This window comes from Macaca thibetana, chromosome 3, assembly GCF_024542745.1.
Source record: "Macaca thibetana thibetana isolate TM-01 chromosome 3, ASM2454274v1, whole genome shotgun sequence".
Classification (NCBI taxonomy): Eukaryota; Metazoa; Chordata; class Mammalia; order Primates; family Cercopithecidae; genus Macaca; species Macaca thibetana.
This window is the reverse complement of record NC_065580.1, coordinates 99885160-99904756: the sequence shown is the minus strand read 5'-3', so window position 1 is coordinate 99904756 and position 19597 is coordinate 99885160. Positions and strand designations below refer to the sequence as shown.

Sequence of the window (19597 nt, the reverse complement as noted above, 5' to 3'; positions counted from 1 at the left end):
CACCTACTGTACTAGAAATGATGGGAGAGGGCCTGGAATTCTGTGTACTAACAAACCTTCTACAGGATTCTCAGGTATGCTAAAATTTGAGAACTACTGGACTAGAGCCAACATGATTAGCAGCCTCAACACTACGGCCCTTTTTCACCCCCTTTGAAAGTGTACACTCTGAGTTGGAAGAAAACCTTTGCTCTCTTAATAACATTTCCATTGCAATACCCTTTAAACTATTTAATTAGTAGATGACTTTTTCATAGGTACTAAAGGTTAAGATTGTGAAGTTCAGGTTAATGAGTATTTTTTGTTTTATGATCAAATTCAACGCAGATAATATTTAAAGTCCACAGCTTTTCTAAGAAAGGCATATATGACAGTTCTGTCTTTGCAGGTAGGAGGCAGAACGAAGAAAGAATGCAAACACATTAATTCATTCATCAAACACTTACTCCAAGTGTATGTTTAAGGAAAATGGCAGAGGGCTTTGCAGAATAGAAGGTTATGTCTTGAACACAGAAGCCCTGTAGGTTAATGCAGCTCTGTGGGGCCCATTTATCCACCCAGCTGGAATAATGGGTTTTCTGCTTCCTCCCACTCTTCTCCCCAAACCCGGCAAAACTTATAAAAAACAATTTAACTAACTTAGGCCTTCAAAATTTACAAGTCTAAAACAACAATTAGCTTTGGTAATAGTGTCATCATTTAAAAATGGAAAAGGCGGGCTTTTAAACATTTGCCTACAGCAACGGGTTTTGAAAGCAAAAATGCAGATGCCTCAATGTTACTGCACTGATGTCCCAGAGCCCCAGTCTCTGTCTCCAGCTCATCCTCTACCCTGCCACCAAGGTATCCTTCTAAAAATCACACTGCAGGCAGCTCCTTAAGCCATTTGGGCATAAGGTCCACGCTTTGGAGACTATTTTGTGTGGCCCTTCCCAAGCCCACCCATCTCCAGCCTGCCCTCTCCAACCTGGCCGTCTCCCTCCTCAGAGCCTTCCCCTCTGCCAACCGTGCCCCGAGGCTGGCCCAACTGCTCCCTTCCTTAGAAGGGCCTTCTCTGCCGGGCATGGCCTGTTTTGTTTTTGTTTCTGTTTTCGTTTTTTTTAGGACTCCATTAGGGCTCTTCTGGCTACAGGAAACAGAAACTCCACCCAAAATAGCATAAAACAAAAAGAAAGAGAAATGTACCAGCACAGAAAACCAAGGTGGGAACTCCCCACATGAGCCTCTCCAGAATGAAGCTCTCGGTTTAACACATTCTCCATCTCCAGCATCGGCTTTCTTCTACGGCTTCATTCTTTGATGTCTGACTCCCCAAGTGCCAGTCAGGTGGACCTCTTGCTCCGTGTTCATGTTCTGTGCCTTAGCAAGCCCAAGGGGAAAGAGTCTACTTCTTTCTTATCGTTGTAAGTGCAATTGGCCAGCATTGTGTTTGGCACAGATTAGGGGCTCAATGAATATTTAATTATTATTAATTATTAATAGTTAAGCATGAATGAATTAATGAATGAACCCACCCGTGGGGTGTGCTCAGTGCAATGAGAACTGTATCTAAGCTACAGAGAGGCAGCCAACTGAAGGCTTGTGTAGGTTAGGGAAGACTGCAGGGAAGGACATGCCCGGGATTGGTCCACAAAGCACGGTAGGAGCTCCCCAAGTCAGGACAGGAGCCTGGGGGAAACGAAGGGGAGGGACACTGCAAAGAACTAGAAGATGCTGTGTAAAGCCTGAGAGGCATTACACTGGCTGTTGGGCTCAGAAAACTTGAATTGCTCTGCTTTGCCGGTCTCTTGGACACAGCTAGGGAGAGGGAGCAGCCGAGGTGAAGCGATGTGTGCATGTGTGTTGGGTGACAGGGTGATGAGAACAGGGTCAGAAAAGGCCTTGCATGCCACACTGGGGTGGGGAGGCTGGTCAATCTCAGGTGACCAGGAGCTCTTGAAGAGGCTTTCCTTCAAGCCAGGACAGCTGGCGGCAGGGTTTCAGCTCCCCTGCCCACTGGTGGTCATGAAGAAGTTACTTCCACTGCTCCAATTCCCAACTCTCAGAGCTGTTGTGAGGATGGAAGGAGGTGACAAACTGAAAGCCACTCCTATAGCACCTGGTATGTGGTCGATACCCCGTGCGTGCTAGCGCTTCTTCCTTTCCTTGTGAGCAGGTTGACTTTACACTGAACTTACTGGAGGGGAAAAAAAATCCAATGCATTAAAATCTCCATGTATATCATTTTACAATCCCAGAGTTCAGTGGTGTTTCAAAGCTACGCTGAGAGAGAGCTGGGTCAGGCATCACTTCCTAACCTTCAGGAGGGTAACATCAGCCTCAGTTTCCTCTCATCCCAACGGGCTCCATCATGATTGGAAGAAGTGAGACGCATGCTTGTGTCTGAAGACTCGCATTTCAGACTCATCGCCTTGAGATACAGTAAAGGTATACAGAGCTTTACAGTATTGCTCAATGCTTTTCAAATTCATATAGCTCAAGGCTAAAAATGCACACAGAGACTGTTCTCTTAGAAATCACAGAGGCAGGCATGTGTGTAACAAACACGTCTCTTCTTGAGGAATTCCCTCAGCCACACCTATTTCTTTATAAGAACAAATCAGCCCAGAGCAGAAGATGATTAGAGCCAAGCGCAGGGGCACTGAGTACCGATATTGGGAAGAGGAAAGTAATTCCTAATATAACGCTTTGTTTAGAAGCTTTAAAATTAGACACACAGCAAATCTGCTCACTTTGTCAATGTGGTCCAGTGGAAAGTACAGCCTGTTCAAAGTCAGACAAGCCACCTTCTAGCAACTGGGTGTTCGTGAAATGACCTGCAAGTCACAAGTTCTATGACCCTGGGCAGGTCGCCTGGCCTTCCTAAGCCCCGGGTTTCTTGTTTCTTTGTTGGAAGAGGAGGATCGATAAAGTTAAGGGTTGTCACGAAGCAGAATGAAATAATGTAGTTTATGATAGATTAAAAACAATGATATGCTTAGACTTTCTGAGGGGAATAATTGTAACTTTCCTAAAATCATTTGGGATTAAACATAATAAAAGTCCCTTATATCATGAACTGTTTTACATGGATTTTATATGTACTGTGGTAAAATATAACTGCTTTTACTCTGTTAAAGGTGTGTTGGGACATGCATAGCCCATAGTTCTGTGTCTTACTTCTTATCCTCAACTTGGGTATTAAAGTGTCTCTTGCAAACGACAGTGATTTGACTTTTTAAATAATTTTTTAAACCACTGAGTCACTTGAGAACAATCAAAGTTGCATGTGTAAACTTTAACTTTCTCTTCTGATACTTGGACTTCATTAAGTTCATAAATGGGGACTTAGGAACAAAGTGAAATATTAACTTTGCGGAAACTTCAAAGTGATTGTGTATAAGGAGAGAGAAAACCAACAGGGACATTTATAAACTATCATCATAAGACCTGGCCAGACATTTTTTTTATTGAAAACTGAGTAATGCCAGTTCTGCAACCTGGTCCAGAGACCATGAAAACAAACCGACACTTTCATTTCCATTAACGACAATGGGAATGATTCAGGGAACAAAATCCTTCCTCTTCCCACAATTGATCCAGGACCTCACCCACCCACCCCTACAAATTCTTATAGGCCACTACAAGTGGAAGTTTGACCTTTCCTTTTTCAGAGTCTGCAGGTTCCCAACTCTTCATCTGTTGTACCAATGATCTGAGAGGTCCCCCTTCCAACAGAGGGCTCTCATGGCCACATCCAATGCCACAAAAGGGGCCATGTTTCATCCTATTCCGTTAAAAAAGTTTCCTGGAAAAATCACAACTTGCTAAGAATCTGGTTTACCAGAGTTCATTAAGACTCTTTAGTGGCTGGGCACGGTGGCTCACACCTGTAATCCCAGCACTTCAGGAAGCTGAGGAGGGCGAATCACGAGGTCAAGAGATTGAGACCATTCTGGCCAACATGGTGAAACTCCGTCTCTACTAAAAATACAAAAATTAGCTGGGTGTGGTGGTGTGAGCTTGTAGTCTCAGCTGCTTGGGAGGCTGAGGCAGAATCACTTGAACCCTGGAGGTGAAGGTTGCAGTGAGCCAAGATCGTGCCACTGCACTCCAGCCTGGTGACAGAGGGAGACTCCGTCTCAAATAAAAAAATAAAAAATAAAAATAAATAAAAAAATTTAAAAAAAGAAGACTCTTTAGCAGAGTGCCTTAATCTTACTGAATGCATTTAACTATAAGAGGTCTATATATATATATATATATATATATGTTTTAGAGCCAGGAGGTAAAGGATGACAGCTGTATTCCAGCAGTGGCTTCTGGGTTATTTCCCATGTCTGCCCGGTAACCAAGATGCTACATTCCTACCCATTTCAGTAAACACTAGAGGTCCCCCTTTTCTGATTTAACACCACCATTTTAAAGAAGGGTAGTGTGGATTATTGGATTAAAATTAAAGTGAACCTGAACTTGAATAGCTAAGCTTTCTCGATAATGGTGACAAGTAAGGTGGTGGGAATGAAGGACAGCAGAGGGTGGCGGGGAGCTGACGGGTGTGTTCTAGTTCTTCTGAGGATGATGGCAGCTGCCAACTTAAATGCAGCACCAACATCCACTTACCCAAGCTCAAAGGCAAGGCAGGAATGAGCTGCCAGCCGAACTGGAACATCCAGAGACAGAGGCAGGCCGAAGGGCAGCTCTAAGAGAGGCTCAGATCTGGCCTCAGGACTCAGCTTCTCTCTCCCCATCTCCAGGCTCTACTTTCTCTAGGCTCCATTCTCAGGCTCTATGGGGTGGCGGGAAGGATTCAGCAGCCCAGGCTCTACTTCTTGTCTAATTGAGCCAAGCAGAAAGAGGGTGAAAGGCCTGGTTCCTGGAACTCACAGTAAAAGTCTGTTGTGTTCCCCTGGCTCTGACTTGACCACATGGCCACCCTTGAACCAACCACCCTAGCCAGGTACATGGGGTCCTTCCATGTGGCCTTGAATCAGAAATCCACCTCTGGGATTAGTGGGCAGATGTGACTCCACCAGAAGCTCCTAAACTAAGGTGGCTCTGGGTGGCAAAAATGACAGCTACTCACTGTGGGGGTGGAGTGGGGAGACTGCCACATCCTGATGAAATAGACACAAAGATGGCAGCTGGAGAAGCCCAGGAGAGGTAAGAAAGTGGGTGACACCCAGTATGAGGCCAAAGAAGGAAAATAATGGGCTCTGCTAAAATTGTGTGTCCTCCTTCCAACCCTCCTGGTTCAATGTAGCTTTGAGCTTTGGTATTTCCTCTGTACAGGGAAGAGAATGAGACCCAGTCGGCGGCTCCTCATTCTCCGTACATATCAGAACCACACCTGCAAAACTGTTTCCCAATGACACAGGCCCTAGGCTTGTGTTGAAGTCTAAATTTAGGCTTGTGTACTTGGTGTGTAGTTGATGTTAAATAGTGATACACAGGTGTTTGGAGATAGAGAAAGGTTTATTTGATTTGATTAAAGTGAGAAGGTAGGAAGGCAGATTTTAAAAATTTGTTTTAATAAAAACTAGAAATGGGGAATTTTTAACATGGCTAGAGAGTAAGAGAGGAGATTTAGGGAATTGAGGAGGAAAGCCTGTGTTTTTAAAGTTTTAGATAATATTTTAAATAGAGCATTATATGTGGCATTCTTTAAAAACTTCTCAAATTTATAAATCAAAATTTCAACTTTTACTTTGTCTCACTACTTTCAACTTTTTCTCCCCTTACAAAGGTCTAAAATAATAACTCTGTCCTTCAGCTTTTTCATCAACTCCTATAGCTTTTTCCCTCCAGTTTCTTCAAAAACAAAAATACAAAAGAGACAAACTCCCCTAATAAAAAAAAAAAAAAATTAAAAAAGTCAAAAGTGAAGTATAATCTCAACATCCCATACTCAACAAAATACCCAATTTAGGTGACAGGCTAAGATTCCTCAAACAAGAGTCTCTACTTCAACACTTACCAACTAAAAAACTAAGTGCCAATAGATGACCCACAGACGTAAGTAAATATACTCTCCATTTCTCACCTCAAATCTATTTAATTAAAAAAAAAAACCTTTAATCAAGAGAACCGCAAATACATATTATCTTTTATCTTTTTAACATATCATCCCACCTAGACTAATACACAAACATTAATATTTTATTCACAGCCAAAAACCACCATATAATTACTAAAAAGACAGAAACAGCCCATCAATTTCACCTTAAAAATAAAAGTAATCACCCTACATCTACCAACACTGTTCCTACAATTAAGCCAAACTAAAATATAAACAAGAGACTACCCTGACTTAAACATTATAAAAATTATCTTCCAGAATAAATTATTTGAAAGTCCCATGGTTAAAAAGCCTCGATAAAATTCAAAACATTCAACAACCCCAGAGAGATCCCTAAAATTAAAACTCATATAGACTCAGCCTGTTGTCCCCCCACCGCCTAGTGAGAGCCACTGGGAAGAGCTCTGAGGTTGGGCTCAGGGCAGGCGCTCGGTGGGTCAGGTCCAGAAGAATGCCTCCTCATCATAGCCTGTGCAGTCCCCATAGGTGGACAGCAGTCCCAGGTGACAGCGTCATTTACCTCCTGCAGTCAAAGGTGATAAAAGTGGTGGGATGATTCCTCTCAAACACCTCTCTGGAGATGTAAAAACATAAACATCTTGAAAAACTGGGCTCTTCATCAAACTGTGGCCCACCAATGTTTAGGGATCCCCAAGATCCCTTCAGAGAATACATTATGCCAAAACTGATTTTATTACATTAATTGCCTTCTGTGACTGACATTGCAACTAACCTTTAAGAAACTACCACTTGTTGAATTGTTGCCTAGTATATATTTCAAAGCCCACATTTACCTGAAAAGGCTATAAGAACATTCCTCTTTTTCCCATCTACACATCTGTGTGAGGCCAGAGCTTCTTCCTATACTTCAAACAAAACAATATATCCCAGGTTGAATACAGGAGCAGATGTGAGAAGCCAGCTGTCTTCTTTTAAGGCAGACATTAAAGAGAGTTACAAAAACGTAAAAACAATGCCAATATCCTCATCACTTTTTTATTTGGAAAACTGTTATTTTTCATGAAAATGTTATTCATACGAACACATCTATTACCATTTGTTTATTACTATTATGTTGAAAGAATTAATAATTTTTTTTATTTTTCTATTTTACTTTCTAATACAGTAAATATCAAGATTTAACCCACACAAACAGAAGCTCTTTGGGGTCCTCAGTAACTTTAAAGGGTTCTGAGGCCGAGAAGTTTGAGCACTTCTGGACTAGAATTAGATTCCTGGGATGATTTTTACAAGTCCTAGGCCCACAGAGCTGCCCACATGCTTATACAGAGAAGGAGCACAGGCTACAGGAAGACACCCCCAAGCCATTGTGCAGCCTTATCTGTGCTATAAAACTTGAGGGAAGTGGGATGACTCAGTGGGTTCATTGCTGAAAAATTTGTTCTTGGACATTTTCAACACGTTGGGTTTGGTCCTTTGTGTCATCAGCATGCAACTCTCCTTTCAGCCACAAGATGGCACTATTTGCATAGCAAATACTTTCTCGGGGGCTGCGTCTCTAAATTAGCTGTTTCCTAGAGAGATTTTGGATGGGGACAAGTAAGGAGGGTTTGGCGTTTGGCCCATCATATCCCTCCACACGCTGAATGTATTAGGATGACTTTCCTCTTCTGTTCCTCTTTGAAAACACCGATATTGAGGAACTGGTAAAAAGAGATTCTTTCTAATATCCACCCAAAGAAACCACTACCGGACTCCTAAGAGACAGGCTAACTTTTCCTTGCCCCTTCATTAAATTCTTTAATCCTACTTCAGTTAATTGTTTCCCATCATTTATATTTCAGGCAATAATCTCGGGAAAGGAGCCATGAAAAGGGAGCAAAGCCAAACCCTGAACCAGCACAGGTAACCGTAACCACCAGAGTTAACTGTGTGAAGAATGTTTTCCCAGAGGACTTTTCATGAGTTGTGTAAAAGTAGAGAAAGAAGGCTAGGGTCTAATTTACAACATAAAAGAGCCTCAGGAATATAAGAGGCATGGGAAAAAGTGGGACAGGTGTCCTTGAAAGAAAATGCTCCAAAATGTCTGATCACCTTTACTCTGTTGTCTCCCCTTCCATCTAACCCAGGTTCTCAAGCCCTGCATCTGACAATCACCTGGGGAGCCAAAAAAAGACAGGTGCTTTCACCAGTGAAGACTTTGATTCCATAGCCAGGTGGGGCCAAACATGGGCATTTTTAATATATATTTTTAATGTTATTTATTTTTTTTGAGACATAGTCTCACTCTGTCGTCCAGGCTGGAGTGCAGTGGTGTGATCTGGGCTCACTACAACCTCCACCTTCTAAGTTTGGGTGATTCTCCTGCCTCAGCCTGCAGAGTAGCTGGGATTCAGGCATGTGCCACAGTGCCTGGCTAATTTTTTTTGTATTTTTAGTAGAGATGGGGTTTCACCATGTTGGCCAGGCTGGTCTTGAACTGCTGACCTCAAGTGATCCGCCAGCCTCGGCCACCCAAAGTGCTGGGATTACAGGCATGAGCCACCAAGCCTGGTATTTTTTTAAAAGCTCCCAGAGTGAGTCCAACCTTCAGCCAGTTTGAGAACCACCAAGCCAACCAAATCAGCAATTGCTCAGACTGAGTGATAAATCCCAAATCATTAGGGAATTCTGGCTTAAATCAATGCTTGGTAAAACCCAGTTTCATGAGCGGATGTAATCTAAGTTAAATCCATTCTCACTGCATCCTATCCCTCCCCATTTTATAACTGTGAGTGGAAGGGCAGGAAGTTGGCTGGTCAGCATCATCACGGCTGGTCAGCATCATCACGGTACCCGTCACCTACTATAATAGCTAAGTTATGCTCATCTTCATTTACCCTTGACTTTTGAGAAAAGACTGGGTGTGTCAGTTACATGTTATTTCCAAAGAACCTCCTGCAGAGAAAATCTATAGGTTCTTTAGACCCTGTAACGCAAGCGATCTTTTCCAGCTCCACAACGCTTTCTGCATTAACAATTCAGGCTCTTTCTCTGGCAAATGAATACACACCTCTGCTTGGTGAAGCACAATGGGCAACATCATGTTTGAATCTACTGTCCTGAATCAAGTGACCAAGCCTCTCCACCCCCTAGGACCAAGACCCCCTCCACAATGGCACAGTTGTGGGTCCCATCCAAAAAAAGGCCTCAACAAGCTTAACTCTAAGATAGCTGCTAAAAAGCATCCTTTTCTATCCAAGCCTCCTCGGTGTCACTGAAATACTTTCTATGCTATTGAGCCGGGTGCCTCAGTTTCCCATCCTGCAAAACAGAAGGGTTGCACGACATGGTCTCCACGATTCCCCTGCTCCTTCAGACTCCCGCTGCTCCTGATGCTACAAGAGTTGGTGGCCAGATCTTAGCCCAGTAAAGGAAGGAGCACGTGCTGAGAGAAGGTGCGGGAGATGCTGAGGCACCCTCTTGGTGAATTTGAGATACACTGATCCTTAGGGTGAACTTGGGGCAATGTGTCACATTTTAAAAGTTACCCATCCATTTTTCATTCAATCAGTGCTCGTTTCACCGAGTGAGGTGCGAGGCATTAGAATTAGGAAGTAGGCTGAGAAGTAGCCTCTGCCTTCCACTGATCTACCTCTGGGGAAAGAGACAGACATAGAAACCACAGATTTTTAAATGCAGGTGGGAATCGGAACTGCCTGAGGCTTAAAACACACATTGGCGGGGGCCACCCCAGAGTCCCCCTCACAGTGGCTCCTGGGAACGTGCATTTCTAACCAGCCTCTCAAGTGATGTTGATGCTGCTGGTTCCTGAGGGTCATGCTTTGAGAACCACTGATGAAAACAATGACGTTGGACACAGGGTGCTGAACTCTCATAAAGGTGGTGTGCAGCACGCCAGAGCAGGGAGGAGACGGGAGGCTGAGTGTGGCAGGTTCTATTCAATAGTAGAAAAGGACAGCTGCACTGGACTCCACAGGCTGCCAGGGATGCCCGTGACACCCACCTAGCTCTCCAGCATGCCTGGCCTGGAACTGGGGAGAATGTAACAGCTCACAGGCACCCCTCAACCAAGACGGGACAGGAGGTGATGCCTTAAACACTCCCACTTCAATTCCTCTTAGGAGCAGTTCTACCCGGCTCCTGAGAAGGTGACCAGCTCCACAGCGTGCATATACCAGCCTCTCTCCTCCTCTATTTACCTGCCCGGCTTCTCCTCCTCCCCCTGGGATGCCTTTCCAAATTCCCCATCTGTACCAAACCCCAGTCTCAGGCTATGCTTCTCCAACGGGCCCAGGCTTAGACAGGCTGCAAATATCCTGTGAGGAATTTGAACTCTGTCGTGTAGAAAAAGCAAATAAGAGCTTTTCCAGAATTACAGCAACAACAATAACACTCGGATGCGCACAGAGTCACCACCCGTGAGAGGCGAGCATCACACTGGGGAGAACCACTCAGGACAGGCTCAACCTTGTATGAAGACTTCTGCTGGTAAGCGAGGGCTGGACATTCACTCCTTGGCCTGGCCATGGCCTCTGTTCCAGCACATTGTAGGGAATCATTCCTAGGCAAAGATACCGGGACAGGCCAGCAGATCACATGGTGGAAACAGTGAAATAACCAATGAAAGGACCGGCTTGGATATAAAGATGGGCAACTGGAAAGGAAGAAAATAATTTAGAAGGAAAAACCAACCAAACAAACAAACAAAAATGTGAGTGGGAGAGGAGAGGGGAGAGGTTCTCTGCTGAAACAGTTCGTCTGTAAAGGAGGACAGCCTGGTAAGGTTGGAAGGCCTTCAGTCCAGAAAACGTAACTCTCTTTGGTTTGGCAGGAAGAAAGTAGAAACCAAAGAGGGCTTCGGTGCCTGCCCTAAGAAAGCAAGAGGACTTCCCTCCTTCAAAGGCAACCAGTGATACTGGCTCTTGCATCCTTCAAGGGATATTTATGACTTTGCACGAAAAAAATATACGCAAAAGCTTTTTTTGGCTGGATGTGGTGGCTCATACCTGTAATCCCAGCTACTTGGGAGGCTGAGATGGGAGGATCGCTTGAGCCCACGAGTTTGAGACTAGCCTGGGCAATAAAGCGAGATCTTGTCTTTAAAAAATAAAATAAAGTTTTAAAATAAAAATCAATAAAAATATTTTTTTTCTACTAGTTTACTCAAATAATACTATACTGTACACACCACACTGCCAGGCCCTTTTCCATATAACAATTCCAGGTGCCCGTTCCATATCAGCCCATATGAGGGTTCTCATTCTTTTCCTGGGGTAATGTGATATTCCTTAACACGGATGTACCATAATTCATTTAAGCAGTCTCAAATTGATGGACATTAAGGTCATTTTCTAATTTTTGCTGCTATAACAAATAGTGAAATGAATAAACTGGTATAACATATTCTTAACGTGCTTTTATTATATCGAGGGCATGGATGATTTTTTCCCCACTAAAACATAGATGCAATTTAATATGACAAACCATATTTATTGAATAAAAATGTATTATCAAAAACACTGTTGTCATATGTATTGGATTTGTAGGGTATACTTTATAAGAAAATACTAGTTATTATAGCTCGTAATAGCAGTTTTCGGTTTGCATGATCTGTTTTCAGAAACAGATCATGTAAATATTGAGTGACTTTTAGCATCACTTGCCTCAGGATGGCCAAAACCAAGGGTGTTCGCTCAAAGCACTAAGGGCAGTAAGCACAGAACGAGGCACATCTGCTCAGTTGATTTAAGAAGCTTTGAGCCTGGAATCAGGAAGCCTGGGTCTGATTCCTCACCCTGCCACTGTGAGCCTTTCAACAAAATAGGGAGGGTGATTCCTGCCCTATGGACCTGGCAAAGTGGTTCTGAGGGATAAAACGGGAAATTAGTTCACATACGTGAAATGTGTTTAACACTAAATGTCTGAGCTCATGTTAAATCTCCTGTTATTCCTTTGTTGCTTACAGTGCTGTATGTGAAGGTCAGTAGATAATCCGTCTATGGAATAAGTTCTGAAATGCGTTTCATAGAAGAAATGACACTGGACGTGACCATTTTAATTAAATGCACCAAATGGTGGCCCACATATATCATAATGTTTTTAAATCCAGCCAAATAAAGAATCAGTGGGGAGATGGATCACTATTGGCTAACCATCACAACTTTTTTTTTCTGGCTTCCTCCCTTCCTCTCCATCTCATCTACAGTTATTAAAATCCAGTTTACTGCTAACAATCGTGATTGGAGAGAAATCTGGAAGCCATTCAAATTTGATGGAGTAGGTAATCTCTTTTTGCCAACTAACACTGTGTTAGTATTCTTGGATACACAGGTAACATCATCTCTCTGGATTCATTTGGAAATGATCAATAAAACAAACGAGAAAACGAAATTTAAGTTCTTTGGAAACTGAAATGCTGGTGTGTCTGGAATTGAGAAATACTAGGAAACCTGCTCGTTTCACTCATTAAAACCTTCAAGACGTGTCCTTACCACAGCAAACAGGTACCCTCCCCCCACCCACTCTTCTCAGTGAAGCCATTCAAGTTTCTGGTCCCTCTTTTCTAGTCACTGACTCCATGGCAACGGGCCACTGACCTGCCCTTAAGGGAAACAGAATCTCTGGCAAGGCTGAGACTTTTAATAATTCCACTTGTCAACACAGGGCAGAGAGAAACAGATGGATTTGTACCAACTAACTTAACAAACCTACTAACAAAATGAGTAGCTCCCAGCAAGTGACCAGGCCCAGTGTCCACAGTGTCCCCTGGGACAACCAAACATCACATCATTAGTGTCCAAGAAAATCCACACCACTGACACCTGTCCATCAAACTGCTCAGGGAGTGTGGGTGTCTTCCTGCAATATCTTCTTGATTTACCATTTCCCAGGAAGGTAAATGTCTACTGGGTGCCTCATTCAAAGTGATTATTAATTGGATCACTAATTTCCTCCACCATTTATTTTTGACACATAAATACAAAAATATCTGCACAAGAGGGCATATTTTGAGTTACAAGTTTCCTGATAGGAATATTGTCCAGATTTTCATATCAGTTTCTGTTGACCAAACTTCCCTCTCGGGGGAGGACAAGAATCTAGAAATATCACTTTCAATATCCAGGATCTCAACTCAGCCCTAACACAGAAGAGACACTCCTCCTGCTCTCCTTTTCCTTGAGATGTTCGAGTGTGCATCCTGCAGTTTGTAACAGATTGCCTTTTTCGTGGCTTTGCTCTCTGATTCAGAAATATAAACACTGCTTCAGAGTTTTATTTTACAATTCATCTTCTGATTTGTCACGGCTGGGAAGGTCGGCTTTCATATCTTCTATTCTAAATTACTTTGGAAGAGATTTTGCAAACAGACTAAGGAATGGCTTTTGTCTGGACCGGAACAAACTGAAAATTGGGACTCAAGTCCTCTCTCTCTTTTGTTAACATGTAAACAATCAGAAACCCCACAATTTCCCAAAGCAATTATTTGGAAAATAATAAACAGGTGCTTTGGAGACACTGGGTTATAAAAAGAAAATGGCAAATTATATTTTCACTGGCCCAGCTGCTGCACTGATGTGATTCTGTGGAAGGTTCTCCTAGGATCTGAAGCTCAATCAGCAAATCAACTGAGATCATCCCTGTCTGCGCCAACGGGACCACGGTGCCACCCCGCCCTCCTCCCTCTCAGGGCTTTCTGATGAAGCCCCTCTGCCAATGCCAGTCCCAAGTCCGTCAGCTCGAGGCTCCTTTGCTTCCCATTGACACTGGACGACAGGAGGCCCGTTCCGGTTTAACTAGGATTAGCGACCACTGGAAGGAGCAGTGTGGCAGGGCTGTACCTCCTATCGGCTTATTTCTATGTGTCCCAGCCCTAGTGTGCCTGAGAAGCCGGGCTCAGCACCGACTCTGCAGGGGCTGACTGGCGTGGCTGGCTATCACTTTCCTTCAGTAGGAAACGGATAGGACCAGGCAAAGCAGATGGTCCCTCAAGGGGCACATCCCAAAAAATCTGCTAGCAAACTCTGGTGGTGCCTTTCAAACACACAGTAACTTACTGGAGAGGAAAATCAGATCTCCCCGGCCACCTCCTGCCACAATCCACCCCCGCCTGCATATGTGCCCACTTAGGAGTTTTTTAAATCCTTGGTGAGGCATAGTAACTTTGTCTGGGGCAAAGGACAGCCTGTCTTTCTAAGCTTCCTAGAGATAGCCACGTTCCCATATCTGTCAGTGAAATGCTCCCATATCTGTCAGTGAAACCTGTTATCTAAGTAAGACCACCTTCAAGAGACCTGACCTGTGGATCATGGGCAGTCACCCAGTCCTAAGAGAAGCAAATACAAATATCACATATTTGGCAGGCTGGGTGGAACTACAGATGGAGCCAGTGACACCTCAAATGGCAACTGAAACCGTGTTTCATCATAACACGCTAATGGAGGTTTTTGGGTTTTTTTTCTTTCAAACTCCAAATAAACCCACAAATGACTTGGTAGAAGTCCTAGGTCTGACTGTATGAATTTGAACAAATCATCAAACATTTCTGGGCTTCACCTGTAAAATGAGGGGCCTGGGCTAGAAGATTTTTTATTTATTTATTTATTTTTGAGACGGAGTCTCGCTCTGACATCCAGGTTGGAGTGCAGTGGCGCGATCTTGTTCACTGCAAGCTCTGCCTCCCGAGTTCACATCATTCTCCTGCCTCAGCCTCCCGAGTAGCTGGGACTACAGGCACCCGCCACCACGCCCGGCTAATTTTTTGTATTTTTAGTAGAGATGGGGTTTCACCGTGTTAGCCAGGATGGCCTCAATCTCCTGACCTCGTGATCTGCCCGTCTCGGCCTCCCAAAGGGCTGGGATTACAGGCGTGAGCCGCCGCGCCCAGCCTGAACTAGATTTCTAAGGTCCCTTTGGCACTAACATTCTAGACTTCTTTGGGTGAGGGTGGCTCTCCTCCAACATTCCAGCAAATCGCACCTATAGTTAACCCGCCTGTTGACTCGGCATGGACTAAAACGAGAAGGGCTGTTTCCATCACACATAGCTCACCTTGTCCACCGCCGTGTGTTCTTCGTGTGTGACGTTTGTTTTTCTTGGTTCGTTTTTAGACTTGCTCAGCTTTCTGGATACTTTTTCTCTGAGTAGGGTGGCATATCCAATGTGTTCGTAGATGGGGTTAGTTGTCATTTTTGAAATGTACTCGGCAGCTTTTGTTTCTATGTACAGTGTTATCAAGCCATCTGTCACCAGATCGTGAATCGACTCAAACCTCTTCTCGCCCACAAAGTGTTTCCCGTCGTGGAAGAGCCTGTAGTTTAAGGTCTGGTTTCCAAACCTGCCCATGACAGAATGAGGGATTACAACCACGTTAGAAATAAGCACAGTGTGGAATGATAATAACAGCAGCTAACGTTTTTTGAATACTTAGTGTAGCCCAGGCATAGGGCTAAGCATTTGATGTGATTATTTTTTCCTCCTAATGATCATAGAGACCCTTTGAGATGGTATAATGGTTATGCCTGTTTTACCGCAAAGGCAACTGACACTTGAAGAGATGGCGGTTCCTGCTTGAGTTTAGATGCCTGGAACAAGGCAGAGGTGGGGCTTAACCCCAGGCCATCACATGGAGTCGTTTGATCCTAGAAATCACTAAGGTCATTGTCAGTATCCTTCTCATTTGTAAAAGTCAGAGGGTAATGCCTGATTTACAACTACGTTACTTATAAACTTACTTAATGGGAACCAGCTCTCCTCTATACCTGGCAATTACTCTGCAAGGGATGCCCTGCCCCTCGTCCTGATGCCCCTTTATTATCGCATCTTTGCCACCTCCAGCAGAGCACCCCATGCCTTCCACCCTAGTTGGTGCAACAGAAGGGAAGCAATAAGGTGTGCTAAACTCCCTGCTGGAGCCATTGCCAGCATCCCCACAATCTAATCTATAGGTTCCCTCCTCTCTGAGCCCTGGCCTTCCATCTACAGCCCCTGCTTGACTTCCCACTAGAACTGCCAGCTTCTGCTACTGAAGCGCTGGGAAGATAGGCACACCTACGCCTGATATAATAGCTTTTTAAGTTCATCCTCATAATTACATTATTTAAGATACGTTGTAGACATATTGCAACTTGGAAAGTGTCACTGCACAGCCATAATAGGGAGATGGTGCATGGAACACACCATTGTGGGCCTGGGAAGGGCTCCCACGGACACCATTCCCTCTATGGAGAGAGGGTTTTCCAATTCCGAAGAGTTCACAAACGAACTTTTGAAAGACAATTCAGTTCTGAAATTGGATACCTTCCCCAAAACGTACAGGGCTGCGGCGAGGATCAAATGACAGAAAATATTTGATCAAGGTTTGAAAAGTGCCATAAATGTGCTGTCTTTCCTGTGTTGTGATGTTTAATAGTTGTGATTTTGTGGTAAAGGCTCAGTAGAGCCTGTTCTACTGGCTCGTTGGCCTGAAGGGTCATGACTGCCCTCACGACAGGTTCCTGGGATCAACAAGGTGATCCCTGAGAGAACCCCATGAGCAAATGCAGGTCTTTTGAGGTCTGCACGTGCAAGGCCAGGTGAAGAAGCCCTTCCTTCAACATGGGCTGCTGGGAGCTGAGGCAGAGATGCTGCGGCCTCGGCCAGCTAGATGGTGCAGGCAGAAGTGGCTGTAGAAACACTAGCTTTCCAGATGGTTCTCCAGTTTACTGTGTGACCATACTCAGAGTCCCAGTGTCCACACCTACTGATAGCATCTGTGACTGAGGAAATGTATACAACCTCTGATAGACTGCTGGTACTTCAGAAACAAGTGAAGATACCAAGTAAGGAGTAGGGAGGGTAATTGTTTATGGTAGCGGGTTTCTGTTTGGGATGATGAGAAAGTTCTGGAAATGGATATGGAGATGTTTGCACAACATTGAGAATGTACTTAATGCCACTGAATTTTACTTAAAAATGGTAAAAGGAGGCCGGGCGCGGTGGCTCATGCCTGTAATCCCAGCACTTTGGGAGACCGAGGCGGGTGGATCACAAGGTCAGGAGCTCGAGACCATCCTGGCTAACACGATGAAACCCCGTCTCTACTAAAAATATAAAAAATTAGCCAGGCGTAGTGGTAGGCACATGTAGTCCCAGCTACTCGGGAGGCTGAGGCAGGAGAATGGTGTGAACCCAGGAGGCGGAGCTTGCAGTGAACCAAGACCGCGCCACTGCACTCCAGCTTGGGTGACAGGGCAAGACTCTGTCTCAAAAAAAAAAAAAAAAAAGGAAAAAGGAGACCAGATGCAGTGGCTGATGACTGTAATCCCAGGACTTTGGGAGGCTGAGACAGGCAGATGGCTTGAGCCCAGGAGTTCAAGACCAGCCCAGGCAACATGGTGAAACCCCCTTCTCTACAAAAATAAAAAATAAAAAGAAAAAAAAGAAAAAAGAAAAAAAATTAGCCAGTCATGGTGGTGTGTGCCTGTGGTCCCAGCTACTCAGGAGGCTAAGGTGGGAGGCACTTGATCCTGGGAGGCAGAGGCTGCAGTGAGCAGTGATTGTACCACTGCACTCCAACGTGGGTGAGAGAGTGGGATCCCCCCTCATAAAATAAACATGGGAAAAACGATGAATTTTGTGTTATGTATATTCTACTGCAATTCTTAAAAATGGGCAAACATCAGTGAAGCCACTTGTACAGCAATGAAAACAAGGAGTGAAATGCGCCTCACCTGAGAGCCAGCGTGTAGCATCCTGGTTGCCGCTGGCTTTCTCTAAGGATGTAGGCACCTTCCACACCTCCGAGCAGCTCATCCGCCTGCTCCCGAGAGATGATCCCATGAAACCTGAAGGTGCAAGACCATCATTGCTCTAAACAGACCACATACAGAAATAACGACCACAAAGAACTAGCCTTAGAAGGATGGCGGGGGCAGCCAGAATCGACAGCCCCCCAACTGAGTGAAGAGGGGAGTGACTGCTGCACATTTAAGTGACCTGGAACCACCCCTCACACGCTCCAAACACAAGTATTCAAGCAGGCAAACAAAAGGAAGAATGCCCAGTCCACCTGGCTTTCTGCTATTGTCTTTGCTCTCAAGTTGAAAATGAAAGTTGAAACAAAAAGCCAGGTTACTCAACGACCCCCCTGGCCTTTTTTTTAACCATGGGAAATAACAGAAGAGCAATTACCAATTTAGCTCTCAGCTCAGAGAACTATGTGTTATCCTAATTGCAAGTGGACATTTATTGATTAGCAACCGGCTTGCTTCAGTTCAGGGTGGTGGTAATTTTAGAGGCTCATTTTCTGGAAAACAGTAGCGATAATCAACATTCTTCCAGCTGGGTTGGGGAGTGAGGCAGTGCCAAGGGACTCCAAGCTTCTGGGAGAGGAGTAACACCTCTTTCTAGGATTACCCAACCTTGGAGAACTTTGGAGAATAAATCAGGGAATAAATTTTCTGGATGGAGAAAAACTCCTTTACTTTCTTGAAGAGGGGGAAGGGAAGTCAGCTAAACAAGTTTTGTTTTGTATCTTCCTCAGGAATGCAGAGATTAAGTTAGGGTACAAATGGAGAAGGGTAACATTTTTAAAAGTGCCTATCACAATATTTATTTCCTAACTCCCTTTATCCTTAAAAAGTAGACCTTCCAAGCTGAAGCTTCTGTCCAAGGAAAGTGAGATCAGAAGCAGCCCGTGGCTTTGTGCTTCAAAATCGCTTCTTAAAAGGTGTACGGCAGTGACGGCCTGGAGAAAACAGGCTTTCTGGCTTCCCAAAGTTTGATTTTAAATCTCAAGAGCTGATGCCTGGAGGTCTTGGAGCAATGCTCTTCGGAGTGAGGATGAACGTTCTGTGCATCCCCAGTTCTGGTGGGAGGGACTGAGGCAGAGCCCAGTCTCAGGGGGTTTAACTGGCCCTGCATAGCAGGTATGGTTTGGAACTGGGAGGCCAGTTTATTGGGGCCTGGAGCAGAGGTGTTGGGGCTTTGACAGTGAGGCCACTGGACCTAGGAACCTTGCGGAGGAGCCTCTTGTGCAGCCTGAGCCAGGATGGAGAGGGTAGACGGCCTGGGCGAAGAGCCCTGGGGGCAGCCTTGCGATGGGTTGGTGGATGGGTTGGCAGTGAATGTGGGGGTGGGTGTGCGGGCGGAGGGGACGTGCAGCGGGAGAGTGGGAGGAGCAGACAGCATTGCCAATATTCCCACACATAAGTAGAAAAGACAAAAGCTGGGATGTTGAAGATACAACCTGTGGGCCAGAGTAACAATAGCAGGACAGGGCACACAGAGGGACCTGCCCCAGGTCACTGCAGCAGAAGGGACAGGAAAAGGGGGAGTCTCTAAACCTAAAAGCAGCTAGATTTTTTTTTTAAGAGACTGACTCTCACTCTGTAGCCCAAGCTGGAGTGCAGTGGAGTGGCGTGATCTCAGGTCACTGCAACCTCTGCCTCTAGGCCCAAGCGATGTTTGTGCCTCAGCCTCTCCAGTAGCTGGGACTACAGGCATGTGCCACCATGCTGGCTAATTTTTTGTATTTCAGTAGAGACGGGGTCTCACCATGTTGCCCAGTGTGGTCTCGAACTCCTGAACTCAGGCAAT

General features: G+C 44.8%; 1 protein-coding gene across 2 annotated transcripts in view; it reads right to left on the bottom strand.

Moving 5' to 3' along the window:
- CHN2 (chimerin 2) overlaps positions 1–19597 on the bottom strand; it is a 318403-nt gene that overhangs the window by 99362 nt on the left and 199444 nt on the right. For both annotated transcript variants that reach the window (XM_050783197.1, XM_050783196.1), the window contains exons 5-6: positions 17731–17844; positions 15071–15356 (exon numbers count right to left, since the gene is read on the bottom strand). In XM_050783197.1, coding sequence (XP_050639154.1) covers positions 15071–15356; positions 17731–17844 — 400 coding nt within the window. The remainder of the gene's footprint in view (positions 1–15070; positions 15357–17730; positions 17845–19597) is intronic.